The sequence below is a fragment of the Juglans microcarpa x Juglans regia genome, chromosome 2S (assembly GCF_004785595.1).
Source record: "Juglans microcarpa x Juglans regia isolate MS1-56 chromosome 2S, Jm3101_v1.0, whole genome shotgun sequence".
Lineage (NCBI taxonomy): Eukaryota > Viridiplantae > Streptophyta > Magnoliopsida > Fagales > Juglandaceae > Juglans > Juglans microcarpa x Juglans regia.
In genome coordinates this window covers 16,460,170-16,480,464 of record NC_054597.1, presented here as the reverse complement: position 1 = coordinate 16,480,464, position 20,295 = coordinate 16,460,170, and the positions used below count along the sequence as shown (strand labels likewise).

The 20,295-nt window shown below is 35.9% G+C and overlaps 1 protein-coding gene and 1 long non-coding RNA gene across 2 annotated transcripts; one reads left to right on the top strand and one right to left on the bottom strand.

The window, feature by feature from the left end:
- Positions 1 to 3,986: 3,986 nt before the first annotated feature.
- Positions 3,987 to 15,686, bottom strand: LOC121251808. The gene is made up of 3 exons (XR_005938122.1): positions 15,509 to 15,686; positions 12,976 to 12,986; positions 3,987 to 3,997 (listed from the first exon to the last, which is right to left on the bottom strand). It is a non-coding gene; the product is annotated as an uncharacterized LOC121251808 (long non-coding RNA).
- On the top strand, positions 15,010 to 19,764 carry LOC121251806 (CBS domain-containing protein CBSX1, chloroplastic-like). Its single transcript, XM_041151171.1, has 8 exons — positions 15,010 to 15,334; positions 15,812 to 15,899; positions 15,979 to 16,043; positions 16,590 to 16,638; positions 17,294 to 17,346; positions 18,991 to 19,106; positions 19,211 to 19,268; positions 19,355 to 19,764. Exons 1-8 carry the CDS (start codon positions 15,125 to 15,127, stop codon positions 19,427 to 19,429), a joined length of 714 nt encoding a protein of 237 aa, XP_041007105.1. The 5' UTR covers positions 15,010 to 15,124; the 3' UTR covers positions 19,430 to 19,764.
- The last annotated feature ends 531 nt before the right edge of the window (positions 19,765 to 20,295 follow it).

Here is a 20,295-nt window from a genome sequence, read left to right as displayed (position 1 = left end):
ATCAAATCCTGCAAACTTTGCCAAAATCATGACGTAAAACAAGGGTCTCTATCTGACACAATCGTCTTAGGCACTCCATGCAATCTGACAATTTCTGCTATATAAGTTCTCGTCAATCTTTCTAAAGAATCTGTATTCTTTTTGGGTATGAAGTGAGCACTTTTCATCAGACAATCAACTATCACCAAGATGATATTATTTCCCATTGAGGTCCTTGGAAAACCCATTACAAAATCCATTAAGATATCCTCTCATTTCCATTTCGGGATTGGTAGTGACCGCAATTCACCTGCCGACTTCTAGTGTTTTGCTTTAACTAATCTGTAGATAGAACACTTGTTCACAAACTGCTAATTCCTTCTTCATTCCTTCCTACCAAAAATGTTGCTTCAAATCCTAATACATCTTTATACTACCAGGATGAACAGTGTAAGGTGTGTTATGAGCTTCCTTCAGCACATTTTCCTTTAACTCTTGGTCTACTGGGATGACCCTTCGATTCTTGTAATGCAAAGTCCCATCCTCTCTAAAACTAAAGTCCATCGGTCCTTTCGACTTCTCAATTTTCCTAACGACTTCCGCAAGTTTACTGTCTTTCTTCTGACGGTCTTTTAGTTCTTCCCAATCCAATGGAATGAACTCTTGGACTACGGTCGGCACAATGTTTTGACTATGGTTTCAGATCAACAATTTCCTCATACTGCATAAGAGGGAACTTACGTCTGACGTATAAACAGATGAAACTTTTGATCTGCTCTTGCGACTTAAAGCATTAGCTACCACTTGGCCTTTCCAGGATGGTACTTGATGTCACAATGATAGTCCCTGATTAATTCCAACCATCTTCTCTACCTCATATTAAGGTTCTTCTGCTCAAACAGATACTTGAGACTTTTGTGATCCGTGAAAACTTCACATTTCTCGTCGTACACGTAGTGTCTCCAAATCTTAATAGCAAAAACAATTGCAGCTAGCTCCAAATCGTGAGTAGGATAATTCTGCTCATGATCCTTCAGTTGACATGAAGTATAAGCAACTACTTTCCCTTCTTGCATCAGCACACATCCGAATTCTTCTTTAGATGCGTCGCTATACACCACAAAAGGCTTAAGAGGCTCCGACAGTGTAAGTATTGATGCAGTCGTAAGTCTTTTATTCAACTCTAGAAAACTTATTTCACACTTATTGCTCCAAGCGAACTTCACATTCTTCTTAGTCACGGCGGTGAGTGGTCTAGAAAAACTAGAGAATCATTCCACAAACCTCCTATAATAACCAGCCAGTCCTAAGAAACTTTGAATCTCATGCACATTGGTCGGTCTCTGCTAGTTCGTTACGACTTCAATCTTTCTCAGGTCCACTTCTACTAGTCCACTAGAGATCAAGTGACCTAAAAAATTCACTTCTTCAAGCCAGAACTCGCACTTATTAAGTTTGGCATAAAGCTTATGGTCCTTAAGTATAGTCAAAGCCAAACTTAGATGATTTATGTGTTCCTCCTCGCTCTTCAAGTAAATTAGGATGTCATTTATGAATAGGACAACAAAACTATTCAAATAGGGCCAAAATATTATGTTCATCATGTCCATGAATGCGGCTGGAGCATTGGTTAACCCAAAAGACATCACCAAAAACTCGAAGTGGTCGTACCCTGTCCTAAAGGCAGTTTTTGGATATCATGTTCCTTGACTTTTGGCTGATGATATCCGGATCTCAGGCCGATCTTTGACAACACTGCTGCTCCTTGCAATTGATCCAACAAATCGTTGATCCAAGGTAACAAATACTTATTCTTAATCGTCACCTTATTCAACTCTCTATAGTCTATGCACATCCTCATAGATCCATCTTTCGTCTTCACGAATAGCACAGGTGCTCCACATAGCGAAGAACTGGGGCGGATAAAACCCTTTTCCAAAAGTTCCTGCAACTGCACCTTAAGCTCTTCAATTCGGTAGGGGGCCATATGATTCGGCGCCTTATGAGTTGGAGCTGTTGCCGGTTCCAACTCTATGTCGAATTCTACTTCTTTATCCGATGGTAAACCAGGCAATTCATCGTCGAAAACTTTGGGAAAGTCTTCAACCACAGGTATCCCCCGATTCCTACATTCCCGACTGTCTTCTCTATAGTCGTAAAAAAAAAGCCGAGGCTCCATCCTTGATACACTTCCTGGCTTGTAAAGCCGAAATCACTAGCGAGATGGCTCTAACTGATGCTCCTGTGTAACTCATCATGTTTTCACTTGGGGGTTCAAACACGACTTCTCTTTTCCAACAATCTATCTTAGCATAGTGCTTGGATAGCCAGTCCATCCCCAAAATCGGGTCGAACTCCATCTGACCGAATACTAGTAAAATACAATACTAGTATTAGTACTAATTCTAACATTCCTGTTAACTACAAGGGCATAACCACTAAAAGGAAAATATCAGTGATGACGCCAGCTTCATCAGTTTCAAGTGCGTCAGCATCGATATCATTTAGGGTTACTGCATATACTCATGCCGAGATGTGGGGCCTTGGCTTCTAATCACCAGCTCCACTACCTTGCATGGCGCTGGGACAATCTCTGACTATATGTCTAGGTTTCCCGCATTGGTAACAGCCTCCAAGACCACTGCGACATTTTCCAGGATGTTGCCTTCCACACTTGGGGCACGACAAAAAAAAAAGATGACAATTGCCTTCCAGTCACTATTCACTTGCCTTTTGCCGGGCTGGAAAAAGACTTCTTCTTCTCGACACTACCACTTGCAGTAAACGGCATGGCCCTTTTCTGTTCAATAAGGTTATGAATCGCCAAACCTCTCTACTCAGTCTTTGCTATCGCGGCCACATTTACCAGCTCTTAGTAATTCTCTTTTCTAAGGCAAGCTATTTGACTATGGATCCTAAGCTGCAGTCCTCTTGAAACTTCTGCACCTGCATCCTTTGAGTAGAAATCAAGTATGGTGCAAACCTTCCTAACGTCATAAACTTAGCGGCGTACTACTCTATGGTCGAACTGCCTTGAGTTAAAGATGCAAACTCCTGTACCTTTAGCTGTTTGACAGAATCTGGGAAGAATCTGTTGTCGAAATTTTCCTTGAACCTCTCCCATGGCAGTGAAGCCAAACTTCCTAGTTCCCCAACTAAGCTGCCTACGTGTATCCCACCATATTCCAACTTCTCATTCGAATAGGTATCTAGCATATGGGACCTTCTGGTCCTCAGTACATCCACCAATCTCGTACGTCCTCTTGAGATCCATAATCCATTTATTGGCTCTTAGTGGCCCTTCATTACCAGAAACATCCAGGTAATGGTGAATCAAAAAATTCTCATACGAACAAACCCTAACTTCGGGTCTGGGTATGTGCGCTTGTTGCTGCAAATAATGTCTAAGCAATCAGACGAATAGCTTCAGTAAATCCTCCATCCATTGGGGATTCTAATTCCCCTGATTGGTGCCTCCCTTAGGGTTACGAGGTATCCTACCATAAGTCATGTGTCCTTTCTTGAAACACACAAGTACACGTATTATAACCACGTGCTACCTCTCATATTTGGTGCATTTCCTAAGGATGTAGATTTATAACCCAGAGACATATTGCGTTGGTACCATCTTGTGACGCCCTCAAATCCCATTTGGGATAGGACGGACATTTGAAGTGTAGAGACATGCAACAAAAGGTTACCTGCCCCTGTTCCTGACATATAAGATATAATGTTCCTAACATGCATCTAACATTAAGCAATATTTGCAGTGAATAATTTTTTTTCTTTAGCAATACTATGCACCAAACTAAAAATATCATAAATACTTAAAACATACTTCATACATAATGACATACTAAACAATTGAAATCACAATGCTAGTCCAAAATGGATGTGATCAAAAGATTACTGGAGATTCAACTCTATAGTATAAGTAGTAATTTAAATTAACTACTATATTATCATTGACATCACACCGTCGCTTAGTCGACCGTTTCCAGTTGGTCGATTCCCTACTCTCCTTCAAATCCTGTAACAAGAATTACCATTGGGTGGGAATGATAGTTGGGACTACCACAGTGAGATTTGATTACAAATCTCAGCAAGTTAACAGAAAACCTCCACACAGGTTAGTAATGCATGCATGGCAGTAAAAGTATAAATGTATAATCAAAGTCATAAGTAAGCAAAGCATAACATGACATACAACATAGCATAACTGACATAACTTAAACTGAAACATGAACTAAACTTGACTTGCTTGACATGGACTTGATCTGAGACTTGACTTAACATGAAATTGATCTGAGACTTGACTTAACATGAACTTAGAGTCTTGTTCTTTAACTGATTAAACTTAACTTTATGAGTGCTACATGGGTCCCCTAGAGCTACGTGTCCCTGCCAATTACCGCATCGCAACACAGGTATCTACACCAACTATGAGTGCGTTGTTTATGCCACTCTCACTGTGGACCCCATACTTTGTGTGCCAAATTGACTGTGGGCCCCAAGAGAACTGAAATGTGGCTCCATCGGCAGTAGTGCCTAGTGCGCTCCAGTGACCAGCTAGTTAGGTCCTGCTTGCTACCTGTTGACAGTATTTCGTTAACGCATAAAATTTCACACCTATTTAGATACTCTAGCGTGAACAAATGAGTTTTACTAGGATATTACCTTATCCTAGCACTTAGGGTCGTGATTGACATGAACAACTTGATATGACTGTTCTCAAAATACACACTGTATTTTAGACGAAACATGACTGGAATATGAAAGGACAGAAACCCTAACGTAACAAAACATGACTTGAACGTAACTCAAAAGACACAACTTACTTGAGATAGAAACATTTTGTAACATAACATAACATGTAACAGACAACATTTTGTAACATGGCATAACATGTAACATACAACATACTTAACATGGCATACTTGCAATAGTTAATATTATATGACATGATATACATGTAATAGATGACAAACTTAACATGACGTACTTGCAAGTATAGCAATTATCTTGTGTAACAGATGAAAAATTTGTGATAGAATAAATTTTGTATAACAGATGAATATGTCATGACTTGTAATGGCACATATGATAATATACATACATACACTGTAGTTCCTTTACTCATCACACATACACATTAAACTGATAGTAAGTTAAAAGTAAACTTACCTCAGTCTTCGCGTTTTTAAGCAAAACTCAAGCGCGATCACAAGGAACTGAAAGTAGTGATTTCTAAAAGTTAGAACTTAATCACTAACAATTAGAAATATGGAAAAATTTTAACTTTGAGTAAAATTATCATTTTATCCTCTACAAGTGAGAAAATAACTATTTTACCCCTAACTTAAGGATTTTTCATCATAACTCCAAAAATCACCAAAATTTATATGAGATATGTAAATTTTGTCCTAAACTCAAATATCAATTCAAAAAAATTTAAAACTAAACACTATCATGAAAACTCTATAGGGGTCGAAACTTACATAGGCTATTTTCCTTGATTTTTGTTCCAATTCTTTCAAATTTAAAAACTCACGATTAAACCAAAAATTTTATTCTAATATACTCATAACATATTACTAAGAATAATCATGTTTTTAATCATGAACAAAAATCATCAAAATCACTTAAAAGAATACTTGAAATTTTTGATTTCTTTCTAAGTTCAAAAATAGATTTTTGTTTTTAAACTAGTTTTGATCAACCTTTTGATCCATGACTTATAAAGATGTGATCTTCAAATAAAAACATCACATGGTTTAAAAAGGTTTCCTAAAACATATGTAAGCTTTACACTCAAGATCACATGGTTAAAAATCAATCAAAATATGGATTTAGCTAAGGACTTCAATTCTTTGACCTATCTGAATATCTCCTTCCATAAAAATGTATCTCTTTGAATATAAGATCAAATACCATCAAAATAATATTCTAACGTGTATATAAGAGGCTTAGTATCCTCCAATAAAATCATCAGTCATTGGAATAGGTCTAAATCACAAAAAATCAAAACTTTCTTAATACAGAAATGGTGCTTCGTCTTCCAATTTCTAAGTTTCTAGATCTAAGAAAATCTTTCATCAAAACCTTTAATCATGCAACAAATCCTCAACTAATAATCATAAACATATGTTAACAGTACTCTATAAAAAATTATGGACCAAGATCTATCGATTTGTTTGGTAAAAAACTCCGAAATATGACACACACTCCAGTTTATAGTCCAGAATGACCTTTATGGGGTTTAAACAACATTTGACCGATTAAAAGATCTTCTAATGGAACAAATAAGGTATCCATGTAAACTATACTCATAAAGGAACAATTTTCATGATGAAACTTTGTGAGAAAAACTTACACGAGCTTTGAATAAGGCGTGCAAAAGAGCTCATAAAAGCTGCCCAAGAGTGTTTTTTGTGTTTTATCAAAGAAAAGTATAAAGAATAGATGATTTTTTGCTTAGGTGGCATGATCTCACACCTTGATTCCTTTAAATCCATCAAACGTTTCTCAGGGTGCCAAGTGTCTAATACTATTCACTATGTGTGGTTAAAATCTTGCCAAGTGTTCACATAAAAATTCTCTAACTTAATTTGGACATTCCACAATGTAATTTTGAAAATACTGCACTTGGTGCGTTTATCGAGATTACTATTCACTCCCAAAAAGTGCATAATAAACTTAGTATTGAAAAATCCTAAATATTCATATTAACCTACAGTGAAAATAGTCTAATGGTGAATATCATAATGCATTATGACACTTTTAACTATCTCAAATAATTAAAACGCACTTCTGGTATCATAGTGAGTGATAATATTGACTATGTTGACAGACTAAAACCTATGTGATTGGTCGATTCGTGAAAAGTTATGGAGTTTTCACAAGGTTTCTAAAGCCAATAGAAATTCCACCAGCAAATTTCTAGCGGACTGTTACAATCCAAACCTCCCTTAAAATTCTTGATTTCTATGCGCTCCTTGATTTCTATGCAATCATTCTCAAAATTATTAGTTAACCATTAAAATCTCTAAAAACTTCTCATCTAACCCTATAAATTATGGAAATTTCAATTTTCTCCCTTATTCTATTTAATTAAAATCTTCCATTAGCTTTTCATTATTTATATTTTAATCCCTAAACTTACCAAAATTTTAATTTAGATCATTAAAATATATTTTTATATTATTTCTTATTTAAGTTTCAACTTTACCCCTAACATTAGGTTAAACTACAATTTTGCCAACTCTCTATTAATTGTAATTTAGTCCCTAAACTTTGCTAAAGTTACATTTTAACCTCTAGTTTTACTATTTATCATCAAAATCATTTTCTTCATAAACTTCACTCATTCATAAACTTATTTTTATTAAAAACTCATTTTAACACCTAAATACATTCTAAAACCCTAATTCCTACTTATTATTAAATTTCACTATTCATAGAGATTTTGTTACATATTAATTTTCCAAGAACTTTCTGGATTCATTTTAAATCAAAATTAATGTACCATTAAACTAGGTTACTGATTTCATCATTCTTTTAAGTTTTTTTTTTTTTTTAAATATTGAAAACCCCTAACTACCTATAAATCTTCTATAATTACAATTTCACCCCAAATTAATTTTATACACACAATTAACCTCAAATAATATTTTTTATCCATTTAAATAAATGGTTTATTAACTAAAAATTCAAAATGTTAAAATTAAAGTGCTAGCCGAAACCCTAAAATCTCTCTTCAAAATTATCACTACAATTCTTCATCATTAATTCAACTCCAAACACCTCAAATATCATCCCACGATCATGATATATACACTAACTACACAAAATAAATTAACCCAAGTTTTACATGGTAAAACCAAGATCCCTGACCCATTTTTCTCAAAATTTTTACCATTCAATCACACATATAATAATCTATAATAACAACTAACATGAGTACTATAAATTAAAAATTTACATAAATTTAGAAGCATAGAAAACTAATTACCGGTTTAAGTCCTTAAAGCTTGCAAAATATTCCGCTGGTTTTTAGGTTGAGCGTCGGTATATATACATGTTGGAGGATATGGTTTAAATGGTATGTGAAAATTAAAAAACAAAAAAATTAACAAGGGATTTGCAAACCTGAAATCGAGGGAGATCAAGAAATGAAGTGTAAAGAAGAAGAAGAAGAAGAAGAAAAAAAAAAGAAAAAGAAAATGGAGGCTACGGGTAAGACCAAAGAAACAAGGAACAAAAGTCAAGTTTGGTCTTTCATGGGAGATGTGTCAAACGAAGGCAGCTCAATTCCTACGTGCTCAGTGCAAGCAGCTGCCACTATTTCTTCGGTGGGAGATGTGTCCTGCTGTTGTCAAACGGGGAGAGATGTGTCCTGCTGTTGTTATAAAAAAATTATCATTTTTTTATTTATTAAAAAATATCATCAGGTACTAGGGACACTTCGTTGCGAGCAACTCAGAGAGCTATGTGGCATGCTTGAAGGCAGACTCGTGACATATTTTTTTATTGCTTTATTTTAATATCTAAATATTAATTTATATTTGTTTTAACGTCAGAAGCTCTCCAAAGGAGAGCTCTTTGGATCCACCCATACAGAGTAAATTTTGATCCTGTGTAATGCATTTTCAGAAATTTTCCTACATAGAACCGATTAAATCGCTAGCTTTTCACCAGCGGTGTGGTTCCAAAAAATTGTTTGCACTAATGAAATATTGAACTTTGAAAGAAGTGATAACTCAAAATGAAGGCTTTCATCACTTGGACTAATCATTGGGATTAAAATATTAATTTATATTTTGCTCTACACCCTAATATTATTGATTTATATGTCTATATTATTTGAATAATTCTATTTTAAATCTTTATAATTTTTTTTTTTTTTGAAAAAAACCATTGAAAATTCATTCAACAACACTATGGCCCTCAGCCATTACATTGATAAGGTCAGGAGCAGACACACCACTACCAGAATTTACAACATTATGATCAAAATGTACAAGATTAGAAACTGACTTTGCATAACAAGAGTTTAGAACATTGACATCAGACTGTGCTACATCTATCACACTTGTACCAAAACCTGCTCTATGTTTCTCAGCCATAACCAGATCACTAATATCAGGGTTGAGACAATCAACATCAATAATCTCACAACTCTGATAAAGTGCTTTCTGTGCTAGCAAGTGAGCCACCTGATTTGCATCCCTTTTGACATGTGATATCTTCCAAGTAATACTAGCCAAGATCAAATGCACATCATTCACAAGACATTGCAGCAAACCATTGTTTTGAACCGTCTGTTTCACTGCCTTTACAACCTGCAATGAATCACCTTCAAAAATTACTTTTTGCAAACTCATCTCATTACACAAATTGGCTGCTAAAATTAAACCTCTAACTTCTGCTATTTCAGCTTGTGGGCAGAAATGTAGTGGTTGCATGCATGAAGCCAGTATATCTCCCTCCGAGTCTCTAACTGCAATCCCAACTCCAAGTCTATGCCCTTTCTCTCTGACTGCAACATCCCAATTTATTTTTATCCAATCTGTCTTTGGAGGTTGCCAATGTACAAAATCTGTTTGGGCCATTCTACCATGATTTCTGGAGTTGAGTTGTTGATCATACAGCTGTTGAAAATCATTGTACTCCTGTGTTGCTCTCATAATCAAAATGGAAGGGGCTATAAGACCATCTTAAAAAATCATCTTGTTTCTTCTTATCCACAACATTCTAGCAATTTTAGCAAACAAAGAGATTTCTGATTTTCCTAGTCTATGAAGTATGTGCATAAAAATCTTTCCAAACTCTTGATGAGTAAATGCAGCTTTCTGAAATTTCTTGCTTCCTAACATCCACAAATCCTGTGCAAAAGGGCAATCCCACAGAACATGAGAAGGAGTTTCTTCTACCTGGGACAAAAAGGTTCATTTATCACTTTCCTCTTGCACAGATTTTGCTTTGTGGGTAGAGCATCATTACAAGCAAGCCAAATAAACACTTTAACAGCATTTTTAGTATTCATTTGCCAAATTTGCTTCCATAATTCTTTGTTCACTCCTTGTGTTGAAGTTTTCCCTTTTTCTGATCTTGCCTCTACTTATAAAGATGATAGGCACTTCTAACTGTAAAACAACCATTTCTTGTATGCTTCCATATCATCTTGTCTCTTGAAATGATAGTATGTGCTACAGGTATCCTTACAATCTGTTGCATTTCCTCTTCCCAGAAAATATTCTTGAGCATTTGTATATTCCACCACTTTGTAATTGGATCAATGAGCTCAGACACTTTTGCATTTGTTGACAAAGTGTTCACCGGAGACCTTATAGTACCAGATTCATTAGTTGGAATCCATTGGTCTTGCCATATCATTACATATTTTCCATTAGCAATTCGCCAAATCATGCCATCTTTAACAATATTAATTGTTGAACTGAGGCTTCTCCATGTATAAGAAGGTCTAAAACCAACTTTTGCCTCCAGAATAGATTTGTGTGGGAAATAGACAGCCTTGGAAATTCTAGCTGCTAAAGTTGTAGGATTATTGAGAATTCTCCAGACCTGTTTGGCCAGTAGAGCTAAATTGAAAGCCACCAAATCTCTAAAACCAAGTCTCCCACTTGCTTTATTTTTGCTCAAACAGTCCCATCTTTTCTAGTGAATCTTTGCAACTTTGTCCTGAGTGCCCCACCAGAAGTTGGAAATCAATGAATTCAACTTAGTACACAAAGTTTTTGGAAGAAGAAACACATTCATACTATATGTAGGTATAGCCTAGACAACAACCTTGATTAGAATATCTTTACCAGCTTGTGAGAGGAACTTAACCTTCCAATTCTCCAGTTTTTTACTCACTTTTTCAATTATTCCTTTAAATGCAACTGATTTTGATCTTCCAATGATTGATGGCAATCCCAAATATTTCTCCATGTTTGATGAGGCTCTCAAACTAGCAACTTGCAACATATTGTTGTTGCTGAAATATAAAGAAGTCTTATTTCTATTGAGCCTTTGTCCTGAGGCCTACTCATAGCTATATAAAATCTTATTCAAATTAACCCACTCTTGTATAGTAGCTTGACAGAATAGCATACTATCATCAGCAAAAAACAAGTGAGTCATTTTGATCTGTCCTCTGCAATAGGAACCCCAGTAATATGCCCTTTCTGTTCTGCTTCCATTAACTGATCAGTTAACACCTCAGCACAAATGATAAACAAGAAAGGAGACAAAGGAGAGCCTTGTCTAAGTCCCTTAGTGGGTTTAAAATAGTCTTGAGGGACACCATTTAACAACACAGAAAAAGAGGAAGAGGAAATACACCTCAAAATAAGCTCAGTCCACCTAATATCAAACCCATCTTCAACATAGATTCTTTTAGAAAATTCCACTCAATTCTATCGTAGGCTTTACTCATGTCTAGTTTCAAAGCCATGTATCCCTTCTTACCCTTCATCTTAGTCCTCATGGAATGTAAGATTTCATAAGCAGCCAATATATTATCTGCTATTAGCCTACCAAGACTAAAGGCAGACTGGTTTTGAGAGATTATAGATGGGAGGATCTGTTTGAGTCTATTGGCTAGCAATTTAGTGATAATTTTCTAAAGAACATTACAAAGACTGATAGGTCTGTAGTCAGTCATGTGCACAGGGTTACTACATTTGGGAATCATCACTAAATAGGTATAATTGATTTCTTCCATGCCCTACTCAGAATTCAAAAAATTAAGAATAGCTTCACTGACCTCTTCCCCTATCACATACCAGTATTTCTGATAAAAACAAGCTCCATACCCATTTGGTTCTAGTGCTTTGTGTGGTCCCATCTGAAAAATAGCTTCCTCAGTTTCCTCTCTTCTAAAAGGTGCCAATAGAGCTTCCTTCATCTGTTGAGTAACTTTCCTTGTAACTGCCTGCATCGAGTCTTCCATATTTGTGGGATTGGAGGTTGCAAAAACCCCTTTGAAATACTGAGTAAAAGCTTCTCCAATGTGCTTGGAATCTGAAATTGTCCTTCCATTCTCATCAATAATCTTGGATATACTATTTCTCTTCTTTTTCTGAGTTGCACAAAGATGATAAAATCTAGTGTTTATGTCTCCTTTCTGCAGCCAAATCTCTTTTGCCCTTTGTTTCCATTTCACATGCTCTCTTTCCGGCTGGTGATCAATTTATTTTTGTAATTCTTTAAGTTGCTAAACTGATGTTGCTGTAACAGATTGTTGCAAAGCCTAAAGGGATTTCCTTTTCTATTAGATACTGGCTCTAGAATCACATTCTTTTTGGTAACTCCACTGTCTCAGCACCTGTAAGCAGCCTTCAAGTTTTGTGTTTATTTTGGAAAGACCTTCTTTGTTTCTCCCATGTATATGCCAAGCATTAGTAATAACCTCCTCACAATCAGAGAAAAGAGACCAACTATCCTCATATCTACAAAGATGAGCTGGTTGCCCAGTCCACTCATTCTCTTGCCCAACTATCATCAAAATAGGACAATGATCTGAAGAGTATGATGCTAACACTTGTACCTCTCCCCCACCAAAAGCTGCACACCACTCAGAGTTGGCAGTGACTCTATCAAGCCTTTCCTTTGTGAAATTATGATCCTCTCTTAAATTAGACCAAATATATTTACCTTGGATACAACCCAAATCCTTCAACTGGCAATCCTGCAAAACACTTCTAAAATCTGCCATCTGTTTTTCATCCCTTCTAGCCCCACCATACTTTTCACTATGATATAAAATTTCATTAAAGTCACTTAGACATAACCATCTTTTAGGCTGAAGATGATTTAGATGTCTCAAGATACCCCACCCTTCATGTCTATTGTCTGTTTCAAGGTTACCATAAAAACAAGTGAGCATCCACTCAACTGTTGGTTGAACAACCCACATATTTATATGTCTTTGTGAGTAGGTGCTTATATTGATCTGAACATCCTCTGCCTATAACAGAACCATACCTCCACTTCTTCCCACACTATCAACTAAAAATAAACACTTGAATTCCAATTTCAGTTTCAAAGCATCTAAGTTCTTTTTATGCAATTTTGTTTTCATAAGAAACAAAATGCTAGGCTTGTGGATCTTAACCAACAGGCTAAGATCTCTAACTGTCTGAGGGTTGCCAAGCCCTCGGTAGTTCCAACTTAGAAGCCTCATTTCTCCCGGCAGGGCTGACTAATAACCTCCGCCGATATATCAAAATCAAATATTAAAGCTTGTTTTTTGCCCTTACTATTTTGCTGATTTTCCTTTACCATCATATCATATTCATCATCATTTCTTCTCTTCCTAGTAGCATGATTAGCAGGTTTCATAACTTTAGTAGTTTGTTGTCCCCTTGCCCTTCTCTTCCATCTAGTAGTACATACCTAAGGAATTTGCTTAGATTGACACAACTTTTCCTGATCTTGCAGGAGTTCTAACTGAGCAGGCTGACTAGGCATCACCACTATTGATAAAGGTTGAACTGCTGACTGGTCCAGTAAGTGCTTTGAATTATCAAGTACTAATTCTTTTGATTCTGCCTCCCTGTCGAGCACAGTTAAATTAGTAATTTGAAGCTAGCCTACATTACTTTCTGCTTTATCCTCTTCTATTGTATGATGCTTCAACAATTCCTGACTTGACTCCACATCAACCAACTGAATTTCTTTTGGAGCCAGTTTTTCCACCTTATTGCATGACCCTAGCTTTATTATAGTAGGAAAGGATGGACCTGAAGTGTTGCCATAGCTGGAAACTGCAACAGAGCTTGAAGCACGCAACCATGATCCATACTGTTGCATATTGTAATCTTTTGTATCTTCCGTCTGTTTGTGTATCCCCATACATCCTTGAACACCATGCTTAATAGTCCCACATTTAAAACAAAATCTAGGCAACCTTTCATATCTAAAAGGAATAAAACTTTTCTATCCCATCAGCTCCATAATTTTCCCTCTTATTAAAGGTTTAATTAAATCAACCTCAACTTGCACTCTAATCCATTTTCCCCAGCAATTCCCATCATAATCAGCCTCCACCTCAATAACTTTACCTATAGTGGATCCAATCCTACCTCCAATTTCCTTATTCATGCATCTGAGAGGTAGATTATGAAGTTGAACCCACAAAGTAGTGGAATTAAAATTCAGATCAGCAGGTGGAGTAACACCATCGAATTTTTTTATGTAAACTAGATTTGTGTCAAATAACCAGGGCTGACCTCCCCAAATTTTATTCAAATCTTCCTCAATTTGGAATTCAAACACATAAAGATTTTCTCCTACCTCATGAATTTTTGCTCCAACACAAGATTTCCACACTTTTAACATCGTGTTCTTGAACACATCCTTATTAATCTTTTTATCAGCTATTACTTTTCTCACCAGACATAATCTCCCTCTCTTCATATTATTCTCAATTTCATGGTCAGTTATTACAATCTCATACCTTTCCTCTTCAGTTAAGGAAAACTTACTCCATAATTATGAAAGTTCCTCATCCATTTGAACCAAACTCTGAACCAGAAGTAAAGCAAAGCTTAAACTGAGTTAACATAAGTAAAGTTAAGCTAGTAATAACTTGCCCTAGGCAAAGATCCCTTCCACCGAAAGTAAAGGACAAACTTCCTCCTCACCAAAAAGTTCTCGAGTCGAGAGGAAACTAGTACGAGGTGATTGAGATTTTTCTAAATCTTTATAATATTATTACACATTATGTATGTGATATAATTTAATTTAAAAGATAATTTTAAAATTTAAATATTATAAATCAATTTATATATAGATGGTATATCATATATGATGTAGAGATTTTAAAATAACATTTCTAGTATTATTTAATCCGATTTGATTATTACAATTTTTTTTTTTTTTTACTTTTATTTTTATCTTGTTTCTGGGAAACAGCCTAAATTTTTTTTTTTTTTTTCTTTTTTGAAATCAATGATATTTTTGGCTGGTATATGCTTCAACTCTGTACTAAACAGCGCGGTCTCTGTCGTATGGCCTCACAATATAATGATATATATGCAGCCACAGTTGAAATTTATCTCATCCTTTCCCAGACAGTTCAGCCTCCCATTCCGAGCCCACGGTTCGTCAATTCCAACCAGAAGCCAAGCAAGAGGACATGGACTCCATCCTTCTCTCGGAGCCTCTAGCCGTCGGTAACCCCCGCGCCGCCGCCGTGGCTCACCGTTCATTCAGTTACCACGTACCATGCCCTCTCCTATTGCCTCCCGGGAGGAGACTTGTGAAGGTGCCCACCCATCGTTTACTGGGTTTCCGGAGGTCCTTGGCTCTCGCCTCCACTGGCACCTTGATGGCTAATTCCGTACCCGTACGTTATCTTCATCCTTGTTCGCCTCTCTAATTTGTTTTTTTGGGTATTTATTAACGAGTCTTTATGAAGAATAGTATTCGCCTCCTAATCTTTTTTTGAATCTCAGTTTTTTTTTATGCTTATTTGTATAGCTGTAGGAAATGGGGTCCGGTTTCATCTACAAAATTCCACTCTTAAGAGACCCAAAAATACATCGTAAATTGTAAGAAGGGCATCAAGTAATTAGAAGTTGCGGTACATTATGATTCATATTGTTTGCAACAGATTTTCAGTGGCAAGTTAGCACAAATTAATGGCGAGGAGGCTAGTAGCCGTCTAGTCGAAAGTTTTGAATAAGAAGTATATAATAAGTTAGGTATTTGCATGCTCAACCTTTTTACTAATGGTGGAACAGAAGAACAAGTATGATTTGGATGAGTATATGATGATTTCCATGACCTTATCCTTCTTCTACATTGACTTGTTAACATTCAGTCAAGAAGTGGAGTATACACCGTTGGTGATTTTATGACAGGAAGAGAAGAATTGCTTGTGGTAAAGCCTACGACAACAGTGGATGAAGGTAGTTTGTTATCCCTGGATTTACAACTCGTCCTAGAAAACTTTTTAATCTCCTAATTTATGAGCCTTCATGCCAACAGCGCTGGACGCTCTTGTAGAAAACAGAATCACTGGCTTTCCAGTCATTGATGATGACTGGAAATTGGTAAGATGTGCTGACCCCTTCACAAATCATTTATATATTTTCGTCTTTGGATATAATGGCTTACCTGATTTATGGGTTTTGGATGTATTTTAATGTCCAGTATCAGACATTGCAAATGCTTTCTAATTCCATATGAGCGTATATTCTAATTATTGAGGACATTTTGAGTTAAGTAGAAGAACTAGATATTTCAACTGTTCCCACAGGTCCCCAAATCCAAGTGTCACTTCCCGTCTCATCTCTTCAAAAGAAAAAATGAATTGTTGAAAATAGGAATTTCGCCTGCTTCCCTGAGATAGAGAACTTTCCTTCAATTTGTTCAGCATAATGTCAAAACCTCTTGCTACACTCAAAACAAATATCCAGATTCCAAATCAATATATAAACTTTCTCATGCTGTTTTATCTGTACTCATGCATCCGTAGTTAATTTCAGTTTCTTGACTTCTCTGTGTTTTCTTTTGCAAATGCACGTTGTATGAATGACGTGATGTGGATTGGTTGAACATATCCTAGAATGATTTTTGAATGTTCTCTTAAAACGCAGGTCGGTCTTGTTTCAGATTATGACTTACTGGCATTGGACTCCATATTAGGTTAATTTTCTTCCTATATTCTGCCTTTTTAATGTTTCTAAGAAAAAATATTTGTTGGTGTTATTCATTTGTATAAAAGCACTCCTTAAGAGGCTTATAGTTGCTAGCCTTGAAATAATTATCCTGTACGAGGGAAACTGTTGGCTTTAAATCAAGATATCCGATTTGGTGGAATAATATTTATTATTTTTTCATCTTTTTTTTTTTTTATGGTTTTGTTAATTGCAAGAAGAGAGAAGTTTTTGCTGTTTTACAATGCTTAAATTAAATGCATCAACTGTTTTTGGAAGTGACATCTCCTGGCGCCTCACACAAACGATGGAAGATAGGACGTTGGTTCAAACTAGTACAAACGAGTTAATATTTCCCATCAGTAGATGATCATAAGAAGTGTTGTCATAACATTTCTATTTGTTCTTTGTTGCCACTTAGAACTTGTTTTTCATACTCACTAATTAAAGCCACAAAAGCATAAACCATGTTGACCATATTACTTTTCTGAATGAAACTCTTTTTTGAAGAATAATTTGAACTTCTAGACTTCAATTTATGTGGTGCGAGAGGAAAATGGTGTGAATGCATGATTTGAATTGTCTTCTTTGAACAATTTGTACTGTTAGTTTCTTACATGATGGGATTCGATATTTTAAATTAGGTGGCACGCCAAACGACACCAGCTTGTTTCCTGAAGTTGACAGCTCTTGGAAAGTATGGAGAGCCTTCCCGCTCTTAAAATGAATTTATATATTCATGGTTACCCTTTTCTCACCTTTATTTTACACATGTGGTCTGATGAATATTCTGTTTTCAAAACCATTATTGTTTATAGTATGTCCCAATGCAGTGAATAAAAGAAATTTATCAAGACTTTCTTTTGTTGAGTAGAATAATAAGGACAGAAGAAAATAGGGGCAAACTGATTATTAATTTGCAGAAGATATTTTTTTTCCTCCGCTCTTGGTTGGACACAGTGCCTAAGAGCTGCAACCATACGCATAGAGAACTGTCTAGTGGATTATGTGGGGCTGATTCTATGGTTGAGTAAAAATTGTCACCCCTTGCCTCAACCATTGTAGCTGGGCATATTTATATAGGAGTAGCTATGTATTACACTCCTATCCCACTTTTATCTCACTTTGTAGATGTGACACTTTTCCTTGGTTCATCTCTTATTTTGAAAAAGAAAATCAAAGCTTGATGGATAATGTACCTCATCATAGTGGGATAAGAGTGGGATGATTTTTCATTTATATGGTGACTGCAAACTGGTTGAATTATGCCCCTAGGATTCCATGGCCCCAAGATGATCATTTGTGGGGCACAAATTATCCGCCTATTTTTGTATGTTATTTTGGCTTTCACATCTAGTTAGAAAGTGGTTTTTTGTTTAGGTTCTTTTTTGGTCTTCTTTATGCACATTTTACATTTAGGCCTCGTTTGTTTTTGCAGATGAGATGAGATGGGATGAGATGAGTTGAGATTAAAGTTAAAAAGTTAAATAAAATATTGTTAGAATATATTTTTTAATATTATTTTTGTTTTGGGATTTGAAGAAGTTGAATTGTTTATTTTATTTTGTATTGGAAGTTGAAAAATTTGTAATGATTAGATGAGATGAGATGAGATGAAATGTTTTCTGAAAACAAACGAGGCATTAACTTCTAGATAAAGGGGGATTGATCCACTCGTGTGGATCATATAACATGATAAACGTTTAAAAAAAAGAAGAAGAAGGGAGAATCTGCTATTCAACTCAACCGAACCGTAACTTGGTAGTTCCTTATATTTTATCTATTTAGGATTTACCTTCAAGATCCCTAACTTTCACTTATCTGTCACATTCAAGTGTTATCTGACCATGTTGACCACCATATTTTTGGGTTTTCTTGAATCTTTTGGGTGGCCTTACACTTCATTGAAATAATTCCTCCCTATTGCTGTGCATCTTTTGGATTCGGTATATGAGTTCCATCAGTCATTTTCCCCTCAACTCATCCTCATTGCTCAGTTGCTTTTATACTTAAAACACTTCTAGCCCCATAAGCTGGAATCCCAATCCAAAGTACTTCAGCTCTTTCTGTGCCCTCTTTGTTTAGTACCTCTACTGCTGTGATTCGTCTTGTCTATATTTGAGTCCCTTGTCTGTGCCTTACGGGTTCAAAGCAATGTGGTGAAGCATTATGATATGATGACCTTATTAAAGAAGTGCAAGATGCAATCAAGATGTGGATAAATTGGGAAAGATTTTTTCATTTCTTTGGAGTACTGGTTAAAAGATTTTTTCATTTCTTTCCTTCTAATAGTTATATTGTCCAACCTAGGGATTCTCTAATTGCATATATATCACTGCAGACTTTTAATGAGGTACAGAAATTGCTCAGTAAAACCAATGGTAAGTTGGTTGGTGATTTGATGACGCCAGCCCCAGTTGTAGTTCGTGAAACCACTAATCTTGAGGACGCTGCCAGGTTCTTTTCTCTGTTTGCACTTTCTCCACTTCCCTTACTACTGCTTCTTCCAGCTTTCTGGATAGCTGCAGCTAGACAATTCTGAGACGGTTTATCAAATTTAGGATATTGCTCGAGACAAAATATCGCCGGCTTCCTGTTGTAGATGCTGATGGTAAGCTGGTAAGTAATTTCCCTTCGAAAATCACCCTTATATCTTTGCCATGCTGTTTACCGCTTCTTAATTACCCACTTTGTATAACTTGCAGGTTGGGATTATCACCAGAGGAAATGTAGTTGGAGCTGCTCTTAAGATAAAACGTGCTAGTGAAATGAAGGCATAAAATTTAGCTCTGTGGTATGAATCTGAGGCTGTCCGATTTGGCAAGCAGGAATGAGTCTATTCATACAAGCTCTTGAGACTGTTGAGAGGGAGGTCAGAGGATCTCAGCTTCATTCTACATACAATTTTTGGCTTATATATGTATAAGAACACTGATGTGATTGTTATACGTAATTACAAAGGCCAAGGTTGTTGAGGTACCAACAATTGTTCTGAATTGAGGTACTTCTGAATTTCTCCCCCCAACACTGCTAAGAGAGAGGTCAGAGGATCTCAGCTTCTTTCTATTGTACAATTTTGGCTTGTATATGTATAAAATCACTGATGTGATTGTTAGTATGAGGTACCAACAATTAGGGCTGTAACGTGGTCGGTCCGGACTGGAAAAACCGACCGGACCAAAGCTGAGACCATACCAATTTACACCCCTACCACCAATTGTCCTGAAATTTTTCCCCAGATAGAGAAAAAAAGACCAGAAATCAAGAATTGTTGTCAACAGTAAAATGACTCAAAAATATCGATGCTATTGGATGTGTCCAAACGTGTAAAGCCCGTGTTCAATACAATAACTTAAGTTTAAATTGATTTTTTTTTATTTAAATTATGATCGATTATTAAATAATACAATTCAATAACTTGGCTCCACTTGAATAATTTTATATTTATTATTTTATGGATGAATGAAAATATTTTTAATATTTAAAGAGATTAGAGAAAATTTTGTCCTAATAACTAAACAGGATATTTGATAAAATTAAACGAACAAGACTTGATCACCCACTATTCGCTCGAACTTGCTTCATTTATACCCTTAGAGCATTCTGAATAGGCAAAAGCAAAAAATATCCCACATTTAGCTATTAC

Bases quoted from the DNA above. Each gene is read 5' to 3' on its own strand.
- LOC121251806 (XM_041151171.1), top strand. From the start codon at position 15,125: ATGGACTCCATCCTTCTCTCGGAGCCTCTAGCCGTCGGTAACCCCCGC. The intron at 17,347-18,990 runs GTATGGAGAGCC...ATATCACTGCAG, and splicing joins AAGTTGACAGCTCTTGGAAA to ACTTTTAATGAGGTACAGAA. The intron at 19,269-19,354 runs GTAAGTAATTTC...TATAACTTGCAG, and splicing joins TAGATGCTGATGGTAAGCTG to GTTGGGATTATCACCAGAGG.